Genomic DNA, 26067 nt, shown 5'->3' with positions numbered 1-26067 from the left:
TACAACCTGAATTTTGAATGAAATATAGAAAGTTGAGAACAATGATATACTATGGAAAAGCTGGAGGGTTTTTTTTTAAGTAAGGAACTGATGACAAGATGAACAAAACCAAAGGAAAAACTGAAACATGCAGCTGGATAATAAATCCTTCACAAAAAAAGGTTAATCTCACTCTTCCACTTTGGAAGCAGCCAGTTATCTAAGTATACATAAACACAAAATATTTCAAGCTACGGGGAAGATAAGACACAGCAATTTTTAAAACAGACTTTGGAGTGCAGACAGTATAGAAAGAAATGCAACATTTATTTGTTGCATCAAATAAATGTTGACTGGAGTAAGAAATCAGGCAAGATCCCTCCAGAGTCACTAACATACACGGAACTGTTCACATCTCAGCCTTCTGACAGTAACTACAACTGCCATTTCAACTGCTCCTGCTTAGGAATGTTACACCTGAATAAAAACCCCACCAGACAATGACTCTTTTCCAAATCTCATGCCTTTTTAGTGTCACACACCCCTCAGAAAGGTAGTCCCTTAGCACTGATGACTTGGTAATTGCTTGATTCAATGCTATCCTCCTCCTAGCTATAGAAGAGGCCCCTGCAGAATGCAGCCAGGTGAGATTAATTTTCTAAAATCACATAAAATTGAACTATCACGAACAGTTATAGCTAGAGAGGGAAGAGCAAGTGTGAAAGAAGCCTGTAGTCTTATTTTCTCAGTACTTGTCATTCACTTTACCACCTTCACCAGGCTGTAAAACCTCTTCCTCAGGGAGAGACACATCAATGTACTGAGGAACTGAGGTCCCTCAGTTCAACAGCTGCCACTGAAGCACCTCCCTAAGACAGGTGAATAATCCTGAACTGCTTTTCCTGACACTTCCTGCAGGGCTTTTAAAAGCCCTGCATGCTAGAAGTGCATTAGGCCTGGGTACCTGTAGTGTTACTTGCTCATGCCTCAGGGATAGTAAACATTGTCTGAATTGAGCTGAATAAGCTTAAGATGAATTATCTCATGAAACTCTTTGGGCTTCACCCCAAAATAAAAAGTTTCCTTGCAACCCAGCTTTCACAGGATTACATTGGTATTCTCCTTTCCATAGTGTTTCCAAGAGATGTGAACAGAAAATAGGACTTCCTTTTTAGTACCTCTTTTGTACTCTAGGAAAGCAAAGATCAAAAGAAGCTCAGAACAGGAATTCAGCCTCAAACATATAAATTAGTGAGTCAGCAAATCTTTGCATTTACTGTAATGAAAAATGTCAACTTGTAGATATTACTTTTTGAACACCAGCTTTTTTTACTCTTTCGGTCCTGCTGGTGAATAATAGATGTCTCAAACATAGTGGTGGTAAATGTGAGTGGAAAAAAGATTCATATAAAAGTCTCTCTCACAGCTATTTCATGCTAATACAGAAAAAAAATCAGTACTTAACTGCATTTGAGTTTAGATGTCTCTACGACATTTGGGGTTTTTTTAATGTGAAGCATAAAACGCAAATCTCTCTGGCTCTTAAACTCAGAATCAAAACTCTCAAAACTTACAATTACCTTTAGATTTTGCTCTATCTGCAGGACTTTTGGCTTTCATAGACGTCTTTTTGAAAGTTTCTTTTGGTGTCTTCTTTTCACTGACTGGAAAAGATTGCTTTGAAAGTAAACTGGGCTTCCCATAGCCAGAACTTCTAACCAGTCCATGAGGACCATGTGAAGGTTTCTTTTTATGTACAGGCGCTGGACTTCTAATATTCTTTGGTTTGATTGACATTGATTCTGATCTTTCATTCTTCAAGGAACAAGACCGAAGAGCCTGTGACAGAACACATTGGTTTAAAACAAGTTTTAGGCTCTGCTGTAAACTGAGGGTAGCATTCACCAGTGAAAAACATAGAACCAGTTACCAAAATTACACAACAATAAGACTCAGGTTGATGGCAAGCATTGTTTTTAAACAAATTAGTAGTAAGTAATTTTGCAGAATTGTACTACTTCAGAACTACACAAGGCAAGTACTTTGTACTGGCTCTATTTAATTGATCTGGGAAAATGTATCTTTATTTTAATTGTACTGTACATTACAGGGTCTTTTGCTTATCAAATAAGGTAGGTCATGACTAAAGGCTAATAAACACAGTGGATATAGAAACCCAGCCATGAATAAAGGAACAGTGGCAGGCAGAGGAACTCTGCTAAACTTGATCATCAAAAACAAAGCACACAACTCCCAAGACTAACAAATGAAAAAATTTAACCTGTTTGCCCTAAAGGGCAATCCACCAGGATAAATCAGCCAAACCTCTGTCCCTACAATGCCTTACACACACAAAAGATGATTGCTTAAAGGAATGTGAAGCTAATTTAGGGGATGCAAGAAGAAAATAATTTGGGGATACAAGGAGAAGATTTGGGATTACATGAATCTTGTCCTGGGATGTCTGAGATGATTGCAAGAATATGCAAAATTTACAGGATCTCTAGGGAAATAACAAAATAGAAGTAAGAAACAAGTCTGGGAAATAGAGGAAAAAAACAGATTAAAAAAGCTGGTGACATGAGCAGGTTGCTGGTCAGCACACTTGTCTGACTCAGCTGGACACGGACCACTGCAGCCCCTCCTATATTCTCACTGAACTGCATTTCTAACTGTTCTCTCTGTACAAATGCTCCCTGTTCTGAGCCTGTTGTGCATTTACACGTGTCCCTCCAATGCTCACGTGCTCAGAGACATCACTGTCCTGAGCTGGAGACAAGGCATTGCAGCAGCCTTCCACATGTTGGGCTGGGACAAGAAGAATCCCACTGGACCCAATGTACACTGGATTTGGTGACCTCTAACAGTAGCAATGGCAACATGAGAATTTCAAGGAAAACAAACACAGTCTCTCAATTTCTTAACATCAGAGCATAATCAAGTGACAGGCAGTCTAAAAATACATACCTTTAAAAATTACTTCCATACAACAAAAATCTGGTTGGTAATACTTACTTTTTTAGTTTTGTTTCCTTGTGAAAGCAGAGAGTTTTGTCCTATTTTTTCTCTTAGTAGATCAGGCTGCACTTCACTGGTCTGAATTTCCTTCTCAGTCATCCTCTGAAAGTTATTGTCATTCACGCTTGTCTGTAGAAAGATGCTTTCTTCTCTGCTAAACTTTTCAACTAAGTTTTTCTCCCAAGATGTATTATTCTGGGGGTCTTCCAAGGGTGAGTGGCTAATGAGGTCATTGTCTGTGCTGCCTACCAGTTTCACAGGACTGCAAGAAAAGAGAAGTCATATATAATAAGACTTTTGCCTTTTGCTTTTCTATCACTCTGGAAAAAGCAGGACATTTTTTCCTTACGTATCAGCTGTAAAAACTGCCTGAATTTCAAAGAGCTACTAAGCCTCTTTTAAGACCCATCTTGCAGATTTAGTAATACAGATTCACTCCCATGCTGTGTAAAAAGAGCTGCTTCTCAGCAGCAACTGTTTTTGTAGAGGTAGCAAAATTATCTACAAGATAAACACCTTTAAGCCTGCAATTAATGCTAATTAAAAAATGAGCAGTATTTCTGCTGAGTGCAGTTACATGATAAGCTCCCTGAACTCATCTGCTAAGCATAAGCTGTATTTCTGACAGTTACCAGGCCTGTGCTGTCTGCTCTAGACAGAACAGTTGCAGCAAATAAGGGGGAGGTACGGAGCATAGGTTAGTAAGAATCACAACAGTGAGGTTTGATCTTACGAGAATTTGAAATTAAGATTATGGAGTTTGGAGAGCTAGAATAGGATGTGGGCTGAAATGCTTGTATGGGGAAGGGGAAAGAGCAAAAGACTGGGAAGGCAGAGATCCTAGCTGTGAGAGTGATGAACACTCCTCCAAATGATTGGAGAAACATTGCTGCTTATTACCTTAAGTAAGTATGGGAATCCCTGGTCTAAACCTACTAACACTGTATAATTAATTTAACAGCTCACTGCAAATGACATAATGCCAATGCAGGATATAACAAAATTTCAGTATGTAATTAGAGAAAGATACAGATAAGTTATTTAGTGAGCTATTTTTCACAAATTGTTAGCAGCTTTAGATTGCTACAAGTCTTAAAATGCATCTTGAAATAAATACCGTTCAGGGTCCACATCAAAATTTCTGGTATTAAACATATGTCCTGTAATTGTTTTCATCAATTCTTCCACAGTAGGTAAATCTAAATCATGAGAAATAGATATAAAATAAATTAAAAAACAGCCTAGAAAAAAATATTTGTTACAAGGACAACATTTAAAAATGTTTCATAAATGGACTATTATAGATATTACTGGTTCACTCATTTTACAAGCTTGTACAATACATGCCTTCCTTTGAGCTATTTACCTGAATCAACAGTTGACATGTTTTTTGCATAGATGTCATTATTTTGTGCAATGCTTTGCCCTAAGCCTTCTGAGACTGCCATTGCAGAACTGTGCAGTTTCTGCTCGCCAGTGTCCCCCAGAGACTGATCAATGTGATGATATGCCTGGTATAGTGCTTCCATGTCACTGGTAGCTTGTCCATGGGAAGTACCTGAGAAAAAAGCAGCCTCATAAGAGACACTACTGGATTTTCTGCTTTGGGAAACAGAATCCCACTGGAGCCTGGGTTCCAGTTACTAGCTTGGTCTATTATGTGGGGAGAGAGTGATATCATGTGGGGAACAGTGATATCATGTGCATTAAAAAATAATTAAAAATCTAATTTTTCCTATAAAAAGAAACAGTTGCCAAGTTAATTAGCGCCTACTAAATTATCTCATCTACAGTTTGTGTTCCTCTCCCTCATTCTCCCCCATCTCAATATTTTAACAGCACCAAAATTAACAGCTTTTGTTAAATGACTATTTGAACAGGTGCCATCACAGCCATAATCTGGAGGTAAGTGGCCTGTACTGTTGTGTGAAGTTTGATAAGAGAATGCATTTAATAATGCATTCAATGCTCAATGTTCAATGCTGTCAAAGAAGAATTTTAGATATGAGAAATAACCAGAGGTGATGGTATTTAAATATGAAATTGCAGCATCAAAAACTACTTTTCAATAACCAAGTGTTTGGCAGAAACACCACTACTTCCTGAAGTATTTCCTCCTGCTTTCAAGATTTGTTGGCAAAAGCCAAGGGCTTAATGTTCCCCAGTAATCTAAGAACAAGTGAGTTACCTATTTTAAAAAGTCACCTATTTTAAAAAAGGAAGATTTTAGGTTTTGAGTTTTGTTGTGTGGTGGGTTTTTTTCATTTTTCATCTTTTTCTAAAGTACCCCTTACCTGCTTCATTCATTTCAACTGCACTGACTTCTTCAGGCTGATCATGTTCCCCTGGAGCTTCATCTGATGCTTCAATGGCCTTCTGAAGCTCTACAGCAGAATCTTGTGAATCAAGCAATACAACTAAGAAGATAAATGTTAAAGAAAACAAAAATTCTCTTATTTATACTTCAATTAGAAGTATACCAGAGCTTGATGTCTTAAGTATACAAAAAATACTACATAGATTATTTTATTGCCATTAGTGGAAAACCAATGAACTCTGATTACAAGTCTGAGTTCTGAATAGGTGCAATAAATACAAAAATACATTGATGATCACCTTGAAGTGTTAATATGTAGATTATTTTAACTATTTAAATTCAATGTATTTTCAGTAGAACACAATAAAATGAGGTGAAAAATATCAAAATAGTAAAAATCAAGTAAGCAAGTTTCAGAAAGTTCCATTTAATCTTCTTCCACTGAACAAAGTTTATATTTTACCTTTAGCCAGCATGCCAGTGTTTGCTTCTTCCTAACACAAAAAAACCAAAAACCCAAACAATTACTTTTTGAATATCAGGGGAAAAAAACTGGACAAACTTTAGAAGTTGGTCCAATACCTAAAAACAGTTTTTAGAACTTAGAACTAACCACTCATTCATTCTCCAAGAATATGCGCTTCTCTAAAGTCCTCCTTAGAATGTTGTAAAGTTCTCAACATCCTGTACTCTATAAATCTTTTCACAGGTCAATAGAAATTAAATGCTCCTCTGCATAGAGGAGCATTTTTGCACCTTCCTGGTTCTCTTTTATTGTAATTTGAGAAACGAAAGTTAAGTAGCAGTAAGGACATTATTTACAGCTCCATTCTAACTTTTCAAACATTTACTAGAAATACCACTCTAATAAATTTCTTTAAAAAGAACAAAAAAAACCCAAATAAGTTTACCTAGTGAAAATGATTACATGATGCTCTATAGACTTCTTTTGAAAAAAGCCCAAATCTGAATGTGTGCTCCAGGGATGCAGCCATGTGCTTCAACCACATGTGCTACACACGAGAAATAAGCCAGTGGACAGCAGTGCCCTCACAGCTCATACATACAGTGAAGATTTTTGGGTCCTCTGTCCAAAGGGCTTCTCTGCACAGAATTAATTGCAGTAGTCTGCATCACTCAAAAGCTCTGAGAGATTAGACACTACCCATCCTGAGGCTGAGTTTCCACCTGAGCTCATAATTTGTGCACTTCCATCTTCATTTCTTAACTCAAAGGAGGAGTAAGCAGGAAACCCTGTGAAGAACTTAACCCCTTCTATGACCTAGCACAGGGAAGTACATATCCTTAATAGAAAGATATAGTCTGAGAGCCACAATATTCTTTCAGACAGTATGTATCATATAAAGGTTTACCATATTTAGTTACATATGGCAGAGCTTTTAAAATTCCTGCAAGTAACAGAAACATTTAGCAAGCTATACCTGTTCTTGAAGACTTAAATCAACTTCTGACATGATGTTTTGATTCACCTGATCTCCTTCAGTTTTAAGGGCAGGATTAGTATCTGTTTCTTCTTCAAAATCTTCACTGTAGCTACCTAAAAGAGTAAAAGTAAATGTCAAACAGAATGAATACTCAAGGAAGATAAAGCACTAAGAGACAGCTACTTCCTTTTCCCCAATGCCTCGTCTAAGAACAGCTACTGCTAATGTTACTCCTTTTACAAAGGCAACAGAAAGTTTCCAAAACTGAGTGTGGTACTAAAACTACAGTGAAAGTCACACATAATATCTCTAAATTCAAAGGAAGCTGCCTTGTGATCAGACATGCTTTGTCTCAAGGTGTACTTGAACTGACCCCTTTTATTCAATTACTCTCTCTCACTTAGGGGTGCAATGATGCAATTCCAACCCTGCAGATAAAGTACTCTGTACATTCACTTAGACAGTTTTGAGGCTCAGAATCTGTAATTTGGCTTCTTATGACCTGCTCTGGTCGGCCAAAAGCCACTCTTAAGACAAAGCACTATTTAAACCCAAGTGTGTCAGAGAATGAACTTTACAAGCAAGCCAAAGGCTTTTCCTTCAGTTACCTAGATCCTTTGACAAGTTTCAGTTCTCTTTTGCTGTATCTCTCCCCCTCAGCTCCTGTGGTTAATAGGCTCCAGTGTCTGCATTATCTGTAACACTTAAGCCTAGAACCCTTGCAAAACACTGGGTCATAATGTGTTCTTTATGTGTTTATGGTTTACAAATACATCCTCCTTGTGCTTGGGAAATTCAATCCTGACAACAGGACCTCTCAAAAGTTCAGCTGAATAAATACATTTGAAAATACAATCCATTAAACTACATGAATACACACTATCATATGACAGCAATGAAGCATAAAATAAAGAGACATGACAAGTGAAAGACAAATAAGCAAGAAATGTAGCATGAAAATTTTGTGGGGAAATCAGGTAAGAGTAATACTGCAGATTACAGAGATTAAATTCAGGTATGAGAAGATGGCACAAAATACAGATGACAAGACACTGGAGTAAATCAAATTTCAACATCAGAGGGTTTTTTTTCATTCATGAATGATGCAGGATTTTTACTACTTTTTTTCCCTTTTTTTGTCTTATGGCTTACAATGGATTAAAAATCCACTTCAGAAAAGAAAAGCACTGAAGCAAAAGTAAACACCTTAATCCCTCTGTATGAATAACAGCTGCACAGTCATAATGCAACAGCAGCCTAAAAGGCTGATGTAAGAACTACAGGTGAAATAAAAGATTGTATTACCAGATTTCTCTTCATGTGCAGGTTCTTCTTCTTCTTTTTCAGCATTTTCATTTCTGAGAAATAAAATGAAAATTCTACTCTCTTTTTGGACAGCAAATAAATATACTATTTTTCTTGGAACTCTACACTCTGATATTTCTTACAATTATTAATAAAAGAAAAAATTGCAATTTGTCCAACAAACCAAATCAAAGGTAAGAAAAGTTGTAAAAGTGTCAGAAATTATTAAAATAAAGTATTTCACAGCTAAAAGTCTCAATCTAACTCTTAAAAACACTCCCTTTCTGCATTCTTTTCAACATCTACATTAACTTCTCAAAAAATATTTTTACCATCAAGGTTTGCTTCCTATTCTGACCCAGTCATTCTGGATTAACAAAATCATTTTAAAAATCACACACCTCTCCTTTCTTTCCCCTTTTCCCATAAAACAGAAGTTTTGCCCTTATCTAAAGCTCTCCAGAATTCTGTTTCTCTAACCGTTTTCATATCAGAAGTTGCCTCTGAACTCAGCATTTTCACCAAGAGCAGCCTGAACTTTCCCTTCATCCATTTCTCTCACAGATGTTGGAACTTATTTTCACATAACTGATTATAAATGGGTTGCCCTAGTCTATGAAGATTAGGTATCTTTCCTCTAGATTCATTTGTAATATCACATCTAAACTGACACAGAATGTTTCCTGATCTACTTTCTTGTTATTATCAGTTGTTACATCTTTGTTTAGTTACTCCTTACAATTATGAATGTTGAGTTGTTTCTACTGAGTTATGCCCAAGACTGTGGAGCTACATCCACTCATCACTAACTCATGCTCTCACTTTTATTTATTAAGCTCATTTCTTCCCTTGTCTCGAAGAAAAAAAGCAAACCACAATAAACAAAAAAAACCTGTCTGAAATTATATAGAGGATATCATCCAACAAAATCTCAGTGGCCATACCCACCCACATGTGCCCACTAATACAGTCCACAACCTTTCTTCCCCCTAAATTACCGTACAAATGGTGCAAGTACGACAGAATCATTGGAATCCAGCTCTTTATTTAATCTTGAATAATCAATAGCAGAGGAAGCTTCTCGTTCAAGCTTGGCAAAGAAGATCTCTTTTTCTTCTTTTTCTTCCAAGGTATCCAATCCAACTCCTACAATACTTTGATTAGGCCCAGAAGCTAAAACTGAATCTGAATTTCAAAAAAGAAAATAAATGGTGTCTGTGCTGTATGTCCACACAGAATAGCCAAAATAGTTAACAACAGCTACAGACAGACTTATAAAGTACTAATGGTATCAAATCATTACAAACTAGTACTAGGAGACTTCAGTTCATGACACAGCTGCCAGAAGTGAAGAATCCCATCTTGAAATGAATTAAGGTAAAAAATTTAATAGTAACTTATTTAGATTTAGTTAATTTGATGGGCTCTCAGTTCTCACCATTTGTTTCCAGGCTGTCTCTACTCAGAGATACAGCATCTCCATTACTTTTCTCAAGCTGCATCTTTTCCGCATCCATGTTTTCATGACCTTCTCCCACAGGCTGTGAAGTGTTCTGCACCTTGAGAAAGTTTCCATTGGCTTCAAGAATTCCTAGGAACAAAGTTGCAATATTCTTGACTACCATCTAAAAGTTACTTACATGACACATCATTTTTCTAGTCTCCTTCCAGAACCACCAGTTTTAATCTCGCATTGCAACTGCAAAGATGTGCAGTCTCACAAGTCGCATTCACCTAATTTCCACTGATTCTACATGTAAATCTTGTTTAATTAATTAAGCTATTAAAAACATTATCTTTCTATCCTTCATATTTGCACACACACCTAAGGTTCAGCATGAGTCAAATGCACCTGAGTTACTGTCACATTACTCACGAAAGACAATCTCACACACAGACCCTATACAGAAATTGATATTTCTTTCTTAAAACCCAGCCCATTTCATTTGATTTACTACCTCAGATCACCATAGATTTTTTTAAACTTGCTAAGCCATTGGCTTGGCAGCTACATTTCATTTGCTGCTTAAAGGCTGTAAGGAAAAAAATAGTAATCAAAGTCTCTTAAAAGTCACTGATGAACACCCAGTTATGCCATTCTACACATTTATGCAACTACAATTTGTAGCTGCTCTCTCCTAATTGCAATTTCACTGTTGTGAGGGTTCAACATCACCTTAACAACTTTTTGCTGGCTCTCAGGCAGAACACTGCCATATCTACTTCCTTATGGAAGACTAAAAGCCAGATATCGCAGGACACTCCTAGTTCAAAAACTCCCTTCTGCCTGACTGAAAAACACACACGTTTATACTCAGATTCTGGATAAGTTCTCATTGGAGGAGGGATAGGAGAAAAGCTGCTCATGCATTTTATCAAATGACACATGAAATTATTTAACAGTTCTCACAGAAGGGAACAGAAACTAAGTCTGTTTTTTCCAACATGAATCCTCAGTTGGTAACACTCGGAATTTTTCATCCTGGCCACATGATGCTGAGATGTAGCTGTGTCCTTGTACTGAGCACAGCAGAAGGGGTGAAGACACTGACAACAGCTCATTTCCTGCTGCAGGAGACAGGAGATCCATACATCAATTACACTAAATCAGTCTTCCATGTGCTGACCAAGTGCTTCAGCTCTGAGATCTTCCTCTGTTCCCTACACAAGCCCATACAAGTCCCATTTAAAAACGCCATACTTGCCTATATCATGACAATGGACAATCCTTTCCCTTTGGTACTAAAAATACACTTAGGGTGAGGGAAGGTGGGAAACTAGGAGCTTCAACACCTTTTCCCTCCCTACTGGGCAGCCCTCAGCATATTCATTCTGATGGTAAGAGCCTCCTTTTTAAAAAAACAGAATAGGTTTATTTTCTGGATTTTAATGATAAAGTCCCCTTGCATGTCTTTTTGGGAGGCTAAGCGCAGAAGATTCCACACCTTGGAAATCCACATCCCTGTATCTAACCTCAGCTCTGTCCTCAATATAGAGTTCTTACTGACTTGCCCTGCACGCAACAAACAATGTCAGAGACATTGTCTAAAAGGCAAGCTCCACATGCACAAAGGCTAATGCCAATATAAATACATATTGCTACATTGAAAAGCAGAAAATGGAAAGCTCAAAGTGCTGAACAGAAGTAAAAAACTACAAATAGCCCATTTCTCAGGTAGCCAAATGCAGTAATTTAAAGTAATTTACTCAGATAGCACTCTATTCTAGTTTTCAAGACAGCAAACAGGAGTCTGTTTGCAGCTGGGTGACAGATTTTTTGCAGAGCTTTAGATTAGCCAAACCTTCATCAGACCTCCAACCCCTGTTTTTGAATGAGAATATATTAGCAGAATATATCAAATGCTAACTGCAACTGACCTCCTATGTAGAGATTTGCAAGAAAGGAGAAGGGATTATACAACAGTAAAAAAACCCAATTAGAATGTTTAATAAAACAAAAGTTTAAAGAAAACATTTTCCTCTGTTTTTTTAATTTAAATCATCTGATATAGAGTGAAATTCCTCAGCAGATGTACATTGATCTTGAAGGCTTCACAGGGTTTATGCAAGCTATCTACTAATTTTTAAATATTTTGCTAGTCAGGGTTTGAGTCAAATAAGAGTTTTTTTAAAAAAGCAACTTCCTTAATAATCTGAAAATCTAATACTGTTTCTGCAGCCATTAAACTTGGCAACTTAGCCACTCTCAACACCCACACACACTACTCACTGCTAGTGAAGGCAAAAATATTTGTTTTCTCTCATCCTACACAATCTGAACTCTGGGAAACTTATCAAACCTGGAGAAAATATCAACTCATATGGATTTAAGTCTCTTCACTGTGTTTTTGTGTTTGAACAGTCCCATGGATTTCAGTGAGGTTAGCAAGAGCCATTTGTTTTTGCGGGGTGGGTATCTGTTACTTCTCTTAAAAGCTTCTTAAGTAGTTATCTTGAATGCCAAAGATTTCACTACCTGTATGTTTCTAAGCAACATTTTGTAAGGCTAATGATATATGGTATTCTTTTTTCAAAGCCACTTGAAATGAATTAAAATAAGAACCTGAGTTTCACTTTGAATATTTATAATGACCATACTTGCAGAGAAACATTTAAAAACAAAGGACTCAAAGTGGTAATAACAAACATCTACCTCAAAAAAGTAACTTATTTTTTTCCTAATCTGACCAAGACTGTCAGAATTGAGTTATTTTACCTTTTTAATACCATATAAAATACAGTAAATTTGTTACCCTCAGAATTGCATGGACTGTCAGAAGCGAGGGCTCCTTCTTCTTTGTTAAAGTATGAATCTTTCTTGTCCTTATGAAATTTTTCCAACATTTTGGATTTAGACAAAGCCTTGCTGCGAGATGCACTGGAAGATTTAGAGGGAACTACTTCTAAGTGTACATGAACATTATAAAATTTAATGCATAGTGGACAGGGAATAAAGAGAAGAACAAGATGTGAGACTTCAAAGTGACATTTCTGAAAAAGTAATACAGTTCAGTTTCTTGTACACTGAATTACTTCTGATTTTCTACCTGTAAGTAAAAACTAAAGTTAATACTTATAACTTCTGGAAATAGAACTACTCTTCTCCATCCCTTTTTTCTTATTTTTAAAAAGATTCTTGATACAGGTATACTTTGTATTCAATTGCAATGTTCTAGGAGCTCAATAAATGACCTGAAAAAAAAGAAAACTCGTAAAACTACTTCAACAGTGAAAGGCTTTTACTACGAGGTTTGAAAGGAAGCATGTAGGTTGGTACAAAGAAAAGTGGGAAAACAGAGGTACATAAGTATAAATTACTACTGTCTTTATCACTGTCAGATATAAGAACTGCATTTGTTTGCTCTAACCCTTGTGGGGACCTGCTCAGCAGCAAAGCAAATTTCATTCATGTTAGCAGAATTAAGTTTTAGGTAACAGCAGCTATGCTGAAAACTGCTCTCATGATCAAAGACCCATAGAAAGGTTTGGGTTGGAAAGGACCTTAAAGACCATCCAGCTCCTGAGCAGGGACACCTTTCACTAGACCAGATTGCTCAGAGACCCATCCAATCTGGCCTTCAACACTTCCAGGGATGGAGCAACCCATTCACCACCTCAGCAAAGAACTTCCTCCTAATACCTAATCTAAAGCTACTCTCTTAGTGTGATACCATTCCCCCTTGGCCTGTCTCTAAATGCTCTTGTCAAAAGTCTCTCTCCATCTTTCTTGCAGGCTCCCTTCATGTGCTGCAAGGGCACAGTTAAGTCACCCTGAAGTCTCTTTCCTGGGCTTAACAAAGCCAATTCTCAGCCTTTTCTCATAGTAGAGGTCCTCTACCCCTCTAACCACCCTAGTGGCCTCCTCTGGACTCTTACAGCTACACTACAGCCTCTATATACCTTAGACTAGCCAGACAGTGTGTGTTGGATTTTGACATGTTGAAATTGTCACAGTGGAAGAGGCTTCGGAATGGAGTAATTCTGATAAAACTCTTAGTTATGGGTCTTTTGAGTTCATCTTGACACAAGAGAGAGTAGTCTAGGACATCAAGCCAAATACTTCAGCTATTTAGAACAGGAGTATGGGGATATGTGACCAGACCTTAACACAGCTCAAACATCCAAGATAACTAAAGGAAGCTGGTGCAGCAAGGAGAGAAATGGAATAAATCAATTCTGATACAATGCATAGGTCCTTTATTACCTCAACTGATGTGTAAGCTCACTAGCAAGACACTACTCCTCTAAATCTATATTCTCCCACATTTACTGGGAAACTAGGAGTGTTTTCGGCATACCATCTATTATAAATAATGCAAACACCTGATACCTTTTAAAAGAGTAATTTGAAATAAGTACAGAGGTCCTCATATTGCTCATATTTAAAATATTAACCCTGATTTGAGAAATAAATTAATTTTTAGTATTTATCTCCCAGACCTGGATGCTTTACACCTATTCTACGCAAATGAGACTTATGAAAACATATACATACATTTTCTAGACTGCACATACACTCTAGAAAACTAGCACAGGAGATGTTCTATAGTCTACAAACTATATCACCAATGTGATCCAAAGACCAAGTGCCAAATATTACATTTTCATGGCTCTCCAAAACATTACTGATCTGCTTGAATTTAACACCAATGCCACGCTTGCATCGGGACAAGTTGATTGCTATTGTCTTTTATACAGACAATGTGTATGTGGCAGCTTGGTCAAATGGACAGTTTGCCAAGGATTTTCTACAGGAAACACACTAATAATACAAGGTTGATACTGAATAAATATACCAAAACATATTGAATCAAATACCAGACTGGGAATGGGGACTCTTTTGTTCAGTGTTTTCCACTACTTCGGCATGGCTTTCTGTCAGTTTCTTCTCTTTCCTCGCTTTAACAAATTTTATTTGAAAATCTTGAAAAGACAAACAGCAGGAACAAACATGCAAGCAAGACAGGACAGGAATTCTTAGTATCCAATTTCTTTTTATCATTTAAATGACAAAATCAAGTAGAAAGGACATCACCTAGGTCTCCAACCTGTCCAATATGGAAGACAGTGTCTTGAATCATAATTTGCACATTTCAGTTTAAAGCTGAAGAGCAAACAGTTTAAACGTGCCTAGAATAACTCATGGAGTTATTTTAAAATGTACTTTATACTTTTCAGTGAAACAGGCGATTAGTTCAACTCTCTACCTATTTCCTGGCACTTCTGCAACAAGATGCCTTGGGAAACAAAAAGAACAGACAACAAGTAAGTGTAGAACACATATTTAATCTTCTTCTCTTTGTCTTTCAAGAAAGTGTGATATAGATAATGAAGTAACACAAAATCAAAACTCAAACTGCATGCAACTTATCAGCTTGGTGTATTACACAAGCTAATGATCCAGACTTTCTTCAGATAACATTATCTCTAAACAGTCACACCCAAAGACATCAACTTATACATATGGAGCATGCATTTGTAATGAATGCACTGCCACACTGTGGGTGAAGGTAAAATTTAAGCACTTATGTAAGTTTGATTCATGATGATAAAACAACTTTAAAAACATTAATTCTGTTAGCTGATAGTCTATTGACTATGTCCTATCTGCAACCAACATGAAGGATCCAGCCTAGAAGGACACAGAAGTGTCTCCAAAAATTTTTGAAGCATGCTGACATTACACTTTCCTGAAATTAAATTCCGCTTATTTTCATGTTTGTTAGCATCACAGCAGTGTTATTATTTTCTCCCATAAGAAACTGTTTTGCTGTTTAGGAGATGTTTACATATAACCTTACAAAAAACTACAAGTCTAAATCATCTTCTCAGTCATCCAGTGCAGTAACTTACATTGCAATGTTGCTGTGCCATCATCCACTTTTAATAGGTCTGAGCAACACACCACACAACATACACACGCTGAGAATATTAGACATGGCAAAATGGTATGTGACAAAATACTTGGAAGCACACAAGAAAAACAGAGAAATACAGAGAGGAGAACATGAGCAGTTCTGGAAGCCTATCCACACTGAACTCCTTACAGTCACCCAACCTGTCATTTTAAAACACCACAAATATGTCTATATGAAGTAAAATCATAGCCACATAAAACTGCAGAGGAAAACTCAATTTATCCCAAAGGTGGTCAAGCGGTGGTCTCTGCAAATGGCTCTCTTTTGACTCTAGGTTAATTGCCCTACAACTAGACCCTACCTTGCAGAAGGGGATTCATCATAGCAGGTATTTTGCAACTGATACCATTTACACGTGTCCAGTGTGACAAATACATCCCTTTCCTCATGGGATGCCACAACCAGGAGATCCACTTCACGCCATGGAGTTACCACCTTCTTGCTAAGACAGAAAGAGGAAGGCCCTCTAGCAGGAATTAAAGGCCCCTCTGCTTGGCAGTATTAAAGTAGTAGGTGGGATTATAGCTTATTGCATATGCTCCATGAGTGTGGTATTCTATGCAGAGTGGTGACAGAGCAGTAAATGAAATAAAATGAATAATCTGCCTGGCAAAAACACTGCTCAGGGAAGAATTCAGTGCACGGATCTGGCACACTTGGCGTTCACTCCTATATTCTCAGCTTTGTTATGTCCGACTGCCAAGATGTTGGATCTTGGGACTCAAACTGCATTACACACACATTACTTTCAACTCCCTCCAAAAAAAAAACCCAAAAAGCAGTCCCTCATCAACAGTATGAATATGAACAGGCTAGCTTCTTTTGCATGTAAATTGATTCCATACTAGCAAAACCGGGTAGGCTCAGCCTTTGAATGTTTTTCCATTAAATGAGAAGCTTTTCTTAAGAGAGACGTTGAAAAGTTTACCAGGTATTTCACACATCAGTAAATTGTAGGCAAAGCTTGTCCCAGCTCTAATAGCTTTACCTCTAGTTAACCTGCACAACTGATAAGATATTCTTAATTTTAAAAACAACAGTGGTAGAAATTGTTTGGATAGAACATCTCAATATAATCACATTGTTTCTTGTGACTCTGTTTTTAATTTTACTTAATCCACACAGGCACTGTTCTCTAAAACTTGTAATCACCCTGCCCTTTAGGAACCTATTTCAGTGTGTTTTCTACCATAAGTATCAAAGTTGGGTTGCCTCAAGCATCTCAGAAAAACCATGAAAACATGCTGAGCTTCTAAAGTAATCAAAATTTTCTTTGAGTATGTAGAAAAATGAGGTCATGATAACCTCTTAATTCTCACATTGCCCAGCAAGAACACTCCATCCTTACATTATCTGAAAAGCTGTAAGGAAATCATCATATCTCATAACCACCTGATAAGAATTTTCTCATATCCATGTGAGTTTTACATCAACATCTTAAAAGGCCAAGACAGACAAGAAGTCCAGGTAGCACCTATTAGGATTGAACCTAAATGGCACAACTGCTGACTAGGATTGGACTCCTCACTAAGATGACACTGACAGATAGTCTTAAAATCTGAGACTATCAGCAGTATTTTAACTCTGTCAGATGAAAAAAATGATTTTTGTAACTTTCTGGTAGGGTCCACTTGCAATTAATACGAATCATGAAAATTAAGAAACCACCAATTACTACAAGAAGAAGAGGGTGAACAAACATCCTGTGGAAACTCACTACTATAGGTTTTACTATCCAACAAGAAGACAATGTAGAAATTAAAAAAAAAAATAGAGGTGGAATGCTTGCAAACAATTATGTATTTTCTTCCAGGACTATGTGACCGTGTCAATACTGAGCCAGCAATCATGTCATCACAGCCCATTTCGCCTTGAGCCACAGTTCTTGGCAAGGGAAATGCTGGGAATACTGAAGACATACATCTTGGATTCAGCTGGTGTTGAAAAGTTTTCTTTCTTTGTGCTTTTCCAACCTACTACAAATATTGCAGTTAGCATGTTTATACAAACTGGTCTTTTTCCACTACAGTTTTGAAAACAGAAAGTTACAAAAAGTCAGTATAAAGAACAGGTTGGCTACAATACACATATACCAATATTTCTGCAAGTTTGTAAGTTATATTTTCTAACTATTTTACTATTTATAATGTGCTTATTTTTTACAAGTTTGATTAATTCAAAAGCTACAGAAAAAACCCCATCAAACAGCTTGCATACAACTTGAATATAAACCATTAAAAAATACAATTCTATTTGACTTTTATGCTTTACAAACTTGCACTGTAACATTCTAAAACACGAGTGGCACCAGCTTAATCTCAAACCAGGCCTAACATGCAGTATGAGAAAGGACTAGCCTGACCCCCTGTGGCCAAAACATTGCAAAACTTTTAATTTACCACCATCATCCGAGTCTTCCTCAGATAACCACCAGGGCATTGAATCCTTTTTCTTTTTTTCTTTTTTCCTGGGCTGTCCCAATTTCTCAAGAATGCTGGACTTTTTCTTTGAATTTCCAAGTGAATCATCTGAAAGAGACTGAATAAATTGCATACAAGATTAAAGAGATCTTTTACATGTTTACATTGTTTCAGCCACTCAATTCTAGACTTCTGAGTCCAGATGCCTCTCATTACTCCCCACTGTTTGCCGTTCTTGTGTATGCATGACAAAACTGATTAAGGAACAATAACTATATTCGTATGGAATAATACTGTATATTTTAATAATCCCACTGCCAGAATTTGGATATATTAAAAGTGGATCGCTTCAGAGAAACTAAGTTCAAATGAACAGCAAAATCAGCTCTTTTTCAATTAGTTAAGACATGTAAGAACCAAAACTCTATCGCTGAAGATAATGAAGTAGAGCAGAAACAATTTTACCTTATCCTTGCTTTGTATGCGAACATTATTATTAATATTCTAAAAATAAATGTGCACTAGCAACATTCTGACTGCCAGCAAATCAGACTTCAGAAATTAATTTTATACTTTGTATTCATGAAATAAATAGAAATGCCAGAGACATTCCTACCCAACTGTGTATTAAACTTTCATATGTGTTAGTCATCCATGCTGATTTTGACTGAGGGCTTGAATCAACGGAAAAAAAATCTGAGTATGGACACCATATGAATTTAAGTTACTGATAAGTAACAGGAAGGAAAAGACAACTAACCTCTGCTCCTTTCTTTTAATAAAGCTCTTTATGGCCTACAGCAGGCTCAGAGTCACAATTAGCTATCCACACACGCAACAAGGAAATATTCATTAATCTACTGCACTGCATCCCTATGTTCTACATATTCTTTGTGCAGCAAACTGGGGTTAAGGGGAATGGCATACTTTAAATCTAAATTTTTAGCTACAACTGTTAAAACCAATTGTCCTAAAGTGTCTTAGAGAACATGGTGCACAGAGTTAGTAAAAGCCATAAACGGTAAGAAACAAAGAATTCACATATGAAATGCATCACATGGGAAAATTTCAAAAGCTTCGCTTTTGTAATAGTCACAAATAAGAAAATCTGATAGTATAAACCCAGCATTAGAGGCAACAGGATTGTGGATACTTAACATGGAAAACACAAGGGTATGTTTTATTAAAACAAGCCTCTGCAATCTTCTGCCTCCTATTATATTAAAAACACTGCCATAAAAGCCTACTTTTACTATATGACTAAAATTTCAACTTCTTCATTCAAAAATCAAATGCCAATTATATAAAACTATAATTTAAGGAAAAATAATTGTAATAAAATATTCTTTTTAGTATCTCTGATGAAGAACATCTTTAGAGCTTTCAGTTTCACTAGAGAAAACTAAATGTCTGTCATACATCTTAGAAAGAAAGAAGTGCTCTGAGCCTTGCACTTTAAAAAAACCACAATTTTAATAAATTATGAAACTGCTAGACAACAGGATGTATTGCAATTTCTCTCAGTTGGCTCTGTGACATTGAACAAAACAGCTTTAGATTTCTAATAAATATCCCACTAATAACAATTTCCTGACACTAGTCACAACACAAGCACTAGTGCCATTGTCCCCAAAGGTCAGACTGCCTCCTGCTAGCTGGAAGCACTGACAGGTGCTTGATGCAAGCAAACTGTTATCACTTGCTGTTTCTTTTACAACTAACAGGATCCTCTGCTCTGCAAGCAGAACTTCAGTGAATGCTCACTCTCCTTAGTGGATTGCAACTAAAGAACCTGCAACTCCCACAGGCTGTGCTCAAATTCTGGAAACTTTCCATGTCCAGCCATCTTGTCAACTGCAGACAGTAAAGGTGCAGCAGCTGGGAGAGAAACGCTGACACAAAAATATTGGTGTATTTTCCCCAACATATCAGTTGTCTCAACAGCAAAACTTCCAGATTTTTTTTCCTTCCTTTGAAAAAAAGGTAAATCAGTCAATCATCAATCAACTTTTTGGACTCGTAATGACTTCTCTGCACCAGTAAGTGGCACCAATTTGTTCTTTCCCCTCCTCCATAAAACAGCCTCTCAGCCTTTCAGGAACACAGACACACAAAAAGTGTCAGTTGTTTAATCTCAACATTGATAAAAGCCTAAAGAGGCAGTTTTAAGAACCAGAACAACTACAACGCACATCATCAGCTTACCACCTCCTCTGCATGTGAAAGAACTTAAAAAGATTGGTAATACAGAATTTGATCTAAACCACTCGGACTTTCATGACCAGTTGTCCTAATTAATCCATGAAACCAGTATTTTTCAATTATATAAGTCTACCCCAAAATATGCTTTTATTATACAATAATATGTTAATCTATTTGATCTTTTAATAAAAAGTTAAAATGCTTCTCTAACGTGGCTTAATGCGCAGTGCTTCTCTTCCAGATACAATTCTACAGATATTCTAATAAGGATGGTATAGCCTTTCCTTTTGAAAGTCTTCCTTCTCAAGTATCCATGAATATCAAGTAGAACAACAGTCAACTGAAAATACTAGAAGCAGACAACAGCTTTTTCACAACATTGCATTGAGTCATCAAAAAAGGGCAATTAATTCAATTAATTGAAGCACTGTGTATTAGAAAGACTTCCTCACAATAGCATATTCCAAGAGAATGTCACAGCAAACACTGAAAACCTGGAGCTAAACCAGTATGACAGATGATGCTCAAGGGAAATCCAGTTGACAATAGGGGGAAGCACACCAAAACAAGATACTGATGGTGAGGAGTGGATGGAAAGGAACACAGAGAGTGGAGGAGGAAGGATTATGGGAAGAATTATGGATGACAACAGGGTGTCTTGGCAAGGGGCTGGGAATAGGCATGCCCAGGCAGAGGGAATAATTAAAGGATTTATCCTACATGCAGTCATTGTTATTACACATTTATGTTTCCTTCTGTATAATAATAGTCTAGAAAATCCACTGATAGCTTTTAAAGTTCTGTGTAAATGCCAAAAGACTTAGTTTAATCCTCCTATTAGACCTGCATCATCCAGCTGTATATACAGCCTTTCTTTTAACTTCATATGTTTTAATCACAAACATACATACATAGACTCACCCCAAACATAGATTCATTAAGAGTTATTTAAAAGGGAAAAATCCTGCTCCATTTCCTCTTTGAAAGATTTGCTTCAACAATATTAAGTCTGCCCCAAACTACTGAGAAACAGATTTTACTATTCCCCACCTGCTGCGACACTCTCAACACAAACATCACCTACAGACAGGTTTCAAGAAATGGACCACATCAGTTTCTCATCTTTCTAGTATTAAAAGGCCAAACACTTTTTATAAAAAACAAAAGCAAGGAGAAGGACATAGCAGAAGATGCCTGTGTAAAAATAACAGAGAGAAGAGAACATAATTGTTATCTGGGTCTGTATCTAGCTAGCAAAAATCACAGCGCATATTTTTAATAACTGGATTAGCAGTTTGAAAACAATTTTGGATTGAAGTTATAAAAAAATTTAAGACATGAATTGTTAAAGTTACATTCTCTGGGACATTCCAAATGCCACTTAGAATAATTCAATAATTCAACAGTTATATGAATTTTTTTTTATGAGCATCCTCAATGTGGGCAATAGCTGAGGAGGAAGAAGAGTGTGTCAAATGAGGAATGGAATACTAGAAGCAATCACATGCAGAGTTTTGACAGATGTGCATAACAAATAAAAGAATAAAACTCTTTTCTCTTCACCAGAGCAGCTCCCTCTGTAACAACCGTAAGTAAAGAATTTTGAAGGAAATGCAAAGACTAGTTTTCTAATTTTACTAACATTAATAATTTCAGTGAGTTCAAGAGTGCTTAGTTACATCATTAAATTACTTTTCACAAGTCATTAAATTGTAACACAGCCTCTACTTAAAAAAAAAATAATTCATGCATACATTACATATAACAGAGACTCCACAAATATTCTCTGCCATCACTAGTTCTGCTTATATACAGAATTAAAATCTAGTGAAGGCCTTATGTAGCAGTATTTATGTTTTAGGGTTACCACACCGTGTTCTGACAGACCAGAGGGCAAGTTCTGAAATTAAAGGTCTATCTGCATTGAAAATAACATACCTAGTCAGGGCATTTAGATCATGTCTGATTATTCTTAGATTAAGCCACAACCCACAGACTTGCATGATTTTGCCAGTAATCAAAACCATGAAGCACCATGAGGAATTAAAGGAATCTAATTCAAATTTTCGAATCACTACAACACGCTTCATTTTATACAAGAATTTTTAAATATAATTCAGTGAGAGTAAGCACTGCACAGAAAAATACAGAAATATTAAACATGTAGCTTGTGTTTGTATACAGGCAGATTTTTTTTACCTCATTTCCAATTATACATCAATTTGAAGCTTCTGGTACTAAGTAGCACCAACAATAAAACGGAAACAAAAATCAAGAACCAAGGGCTCTTTCTGAAGATACAACCAGGAAATGACAAAAATATTTATTTAATTACAAAACTCTTCTCTTGATATCTATACAGCAAAATAGTATGAATTTAGCTTAGCAATTAAGACCCATAGATAAGACAGCTATGTTAATTATGTGATAAAAGGAGAGCTGAATCTTACATTTCATATTCTTCCATACTCAATTTTCCCCATTTTTAATAGAGAATAGGCATGTGACCTTGCTCTCAAACATACCTCTTTCAGAAACTCTTCAAACTGCTCATCTAATTCTTCCTTTGAAAATCGATGAGCCATAATTTGCAGCTGGATTTTACCTTCCAAACAACTGAGTCTAAAAAACTAAAAATTAAATTGAAGTTAATTAAATGCATTCTGAAATTGATGTAACCTAATGATTTTCTTGAATAGAGCTATAAGGAAAAAAACCCCAATCCATAACTTGAGAGATGACAAACACCATTCTCCCATCCCTTATAAAACTATTTACTGAATGAGACAATCAGCACAAATGTACCTAAATCACCCAAAGTCCTTACAAGCAAAATACTCATTTCCAAAACACCAGCTTCAGCATTTAAACTTTGAGGGATAAATAAAATCTGATTAACTTCATTATCTTTACATTTTTCTTCAAAACTCAGCTCTCTTAGCAACCCAAGCATTTTGCTAATAATCAAACGAGAATCTAATGCAGTAATATTTTCATTTTAAGGGTTTTTAATTCCTTTCTATGCTTCTTTTCCAACACTGGGAACATCTGGCACTGTTAGTTTTGTTTCATCATCTCTGCTGTGCTTTGGATTTAGTAAACAATAAATACATGTAAATCTTTTTAAGGTTAGGGAATGGCATTTGGTTTGATCTGCCCTGATGGAGAAAACCAATGACATTTGCACCCCTCTCCTTCCCCTAAGTCTGCATCAACTTCTCAGGTACAAAATATGCCCAACAACCAAAAGGCTGCAAAGCTTTTGTGTATCACACTGCTCAACACATATGGCTGCCTTCAAAACTGCAGATGTATGGCAGCATTAAACTGCACTAGCATCTTCCAGCCTGAGAAGTGTGATGTAAACATAAAAGGGCTGAACATTTGCAAAAGTGCTTTTACCATTAAATAAAACTTCTCCCAGTATGGAGCCCACTCAGTACACAGGACTGTTACCTACCTAGTAAATTGATTCTGACAGGCGAGTTGTGACAACTGTTTCCTGCTTTCACTCCTTATCCATCCATAGACCACCCGACACCTTGGCTTTGGCAGTTAAAGAAAAGTTTTATAGCAGACTGGCCAGGCGTTGAATTCAGCACGATATCCTTATGTAAGCACTTGGACAATATCTCTGAAAACATGGTAAGGAGATTAAGAACGTTACCTCTCAGGGCACACATAATCCAGCATCCTTTTGTGCTTTCACATCAAAGCACACTCGATGTTAAACGCAGGATGCTTTAGCAATTTACTAACTGTGCCAGCTACTTCAGCAGGTGGGGAATATTTAATTCTAGCCTTGCCAGAAAAACCAAGTGATTCTCCTGACATTATCTTTACTTTTCCCTACATTAGAATGACGGGTTTCTTCTGCCTACCCCCTAATGACATCTTTTATAAAAACCAACAATATGTCACTTAAAGGACAACAAACATGTTTACAATTTCGGTAACAGAAGATCACAGGCAAACATTAACCTTAGCAAATATACTTTTCAGCCATATCTTCAGACCTGGCGGCTCACAAATGACTTCGTGCACAAAACAAAGGCGGCACTTGCTGGGATGTATGGTACAACGCTGCGCAAAAAGCGGAAGTTTTGAGGAGGTACGGCTAAACCACGGGGATGGAGGGAAGCTTAAACAGCCTAACACATTTCACGTAACCTTTTAATCATCCCAGCCGCGACCTGATCTTCTTCCTCCTCCTCCTCCTCCTCCTCCGGCTTTCCCTGGAGCACACGCGCGGCGGGCGCAGGGCAGCGCGGGACTCGGGGGCGCAGGGCAGGGCTCGGCTCCAAGGCCCGACGGGCGCCCCGGGGAGCAGCGGGAGAGGGAACTGGCCGCGGCTCGGAGCCGAGCGCTGCCCGGGCTCTGGGCCCGTACCTGCACCGCGCCGGGCCCCGCGCAGCCGCGGCCGCCCCGCTCGCCGGCGGCGCCGTTACCCGGGAAACCCTCCCGGCCACCGTCCCGCCCGCCAGCAGGGACCGCGCCACGTGATTCCGCCAAATCCACCCGCTTCCCTCGGCTCCGCCCGCTCCGCCGCAGGACACACGGCACCGGGGCGGCCACGCGGGACGGGAGGGGACGGGCCGGGGTGCCATGTCCGCCGCGGGACACGCGAGGGGACGGGGACGGGGACGGGGACAGGGACGGGGACGAGCCCGGGCGCCATTGACGGGGGGCACTGGCGGAAGGGGCCGGCCTGCGGAGCGGCGCCCCCTGGCGGGCGGGGCTGGTGTCCCTGAGCGGTCAGGGCGGACGGGGTTGGGTCCGAGAGTTCAGGAACCAGCCTGGGCCTGGGGGCATTTCAATGTCCGAGCGTTCAGGAACCAGCCTGGGCCTGGGGGCATTTCAATGTCCGAGCGTTCAGGAACCAGCCTGGGATTGGGGGCATTTCAATGTCCGAGCGTTCAGGAACCAGCCTGGGGTTGGGGGCATTTCAGTGTCCGAGCGTTCAGGAACCAGCCTGGGGCTGAGAGGTTTCCATGTCCGAGCGCTCAGGAACCAGCCTGGGGTTGGGAGGTTTCCATGTCCGGGTTCAGGAGCCAGCCTGGCCTCACATCTCACCGCCTCAGCGGGCACTGGAGGCCCTTAGCTGCTCCCAGACCCCGCAGTCACACGGTCGGAGCAGGTTTCCTTCCGCCTCCGCCCCAAGCGCTTCTCCAGAAGTCGGGCAACTGATCTTCAGGAAAGGCAACAAAAAAAGGGTTAAAAGTGTGTTTAATTCCCTAATGCAAGAGTCAAACTCAAAGCATCCCTTCTCCCTGTTTCACAGAAATCCCTTTCTAAAGTTTTCCTAATGTTTTCAGCCTTAGATGTCGGCCGTTGTGCTTTTAATGCATTTTAGCACATCTCTGGAAATGTTTAAAACACGCAGGGAAATTAATGACCCCTGTTTCCCTGACCACTGCCTCTCAAATAACCACAGAACAATTGCAGTCTGTGCTTGCATGTGCTCTCCAGCGAGGGTCTGTCAGTTGTGTTTGTTGTGAGAGTCACGTTGCTTCAGGAATTTTTATGCCAGCATTTAGTAAATGGCAAAATAAAACAAGTTCACTTAAGAATACAAATGGACATTGTTCACACATGCACACACACACACACACACACACACACGTTTTGATTCTCTATTCAGCAGACTTGGAACGAAAAGATTTTGAAAGGAAGTTTTCTTCAACAAGTGTTGGATCCTCATTGCAAGTGAGAAACCAGTTAAAGTCCTATTACTGCCTCTCATTTCCTGTTAGCTTGAGAGATAAAGACAGCGCTTCCAATATGGCCTTTATGTATCCCAGATTTTTTAATGCTAGCATAAATTATAGTTTAAATTCAAAGAAACAAAGAAATATGGGCTCAGTATTTTTCACACAAGTCTACAGGAATTACTTTGCTAAAGGTGCTGCAGCACTTCTTTCAATCAGGCCTATTGTCTGCAGATGGAGTATTATGTTTCCATT

The 26067-nt window shown here is 38.1% G+C and overlaps 1 protein-coding gene across 3 annotated transcripts in view; it reads right to left on the bottom strand.

Annotated features, from left to right (window-relative positions):
• CEP162 (centrosomal protein 162) overlaps window positions 1-24555 on the bottom strand; it is a 44001-nt gene extending 19446 nt beyond the window's left edge. Inside the window, exons 1-14 of one of the 3 annotated variants that reach the window (XM_058019513.1) lie at window positions 24494-24555; window positions 23565-23738; window positions 22630-22733; window positions 17882-18020; window positions 9503-9655; window positions 9063-9249; window positions 8065-8117; window positions 6757-6872; window positions 5778-5808; window positions 5292-5414; window positions 4364-4555; window positions 4115-4196; window positions 2995-3259; window positions 1560-1818 (exon numbers count right to left, since the gene is read on the bottom strand). In XM_058019513.1, coding sequence (XP_057875496.1) covers window positions 1560-1818; window positions 2995-3259; window positions 4115-4196; window positions 4364-4555; window positions 5292-5414; window positions 5778-5808; window positions 6757-6872; window positions 8065-8117; window positions 9063-9249; window positions 9503-9655; window positions 17882-18020; window positions 22630-22689 — 1660 coding nt within the window. In that variant the 5' untranslated portion in view covers window positions 22690-22733; window positions 23565-23738; window positions 24494-24555. Of the gene's footprint in view, window positions 1-1559; window positions 1819-2994; window positions 3260-4114; window positions 4197-4363; window positions 4556-5291; window positions 5415-5777; window positions 5809-6756; window positions 6873-8064; window positions 8118-9062; window positions 9250-9502; window positions 9656-17881; window positions 18021-22629; window positions 22734-23564; window positions 23739-24274; window positions 24330-24493 lie in introns of those variants that run through there. The other 2 variants (XM_058019512.1, XM_058019514.1) reach the window with 2 other exon arrangements.
• Window positions 24556-26067: the final 1512 nt, after the last annotated feature.

This window comes from Melospiza georgiana, chromosome 3 (genome assembly GCF_028018845.1).
Source record: "Melospiza georgiana isolate bMelGeo1 chromosome 3, bMelGeo1.pri, whole genome shotgun sequence".
Taxonomy (NCBI): domain Eukaryota; kingdom Metazoa; phylum Chordata; class Aves; order Passeriformes; family Passerellidae; genus Melospiza; species Melospiza georgiana.
The sequence above is the reverse complement of the archived record's forward strand: the minus strand, read 5'-3'. Positions and strand labels throughout refer to the sequence as shown.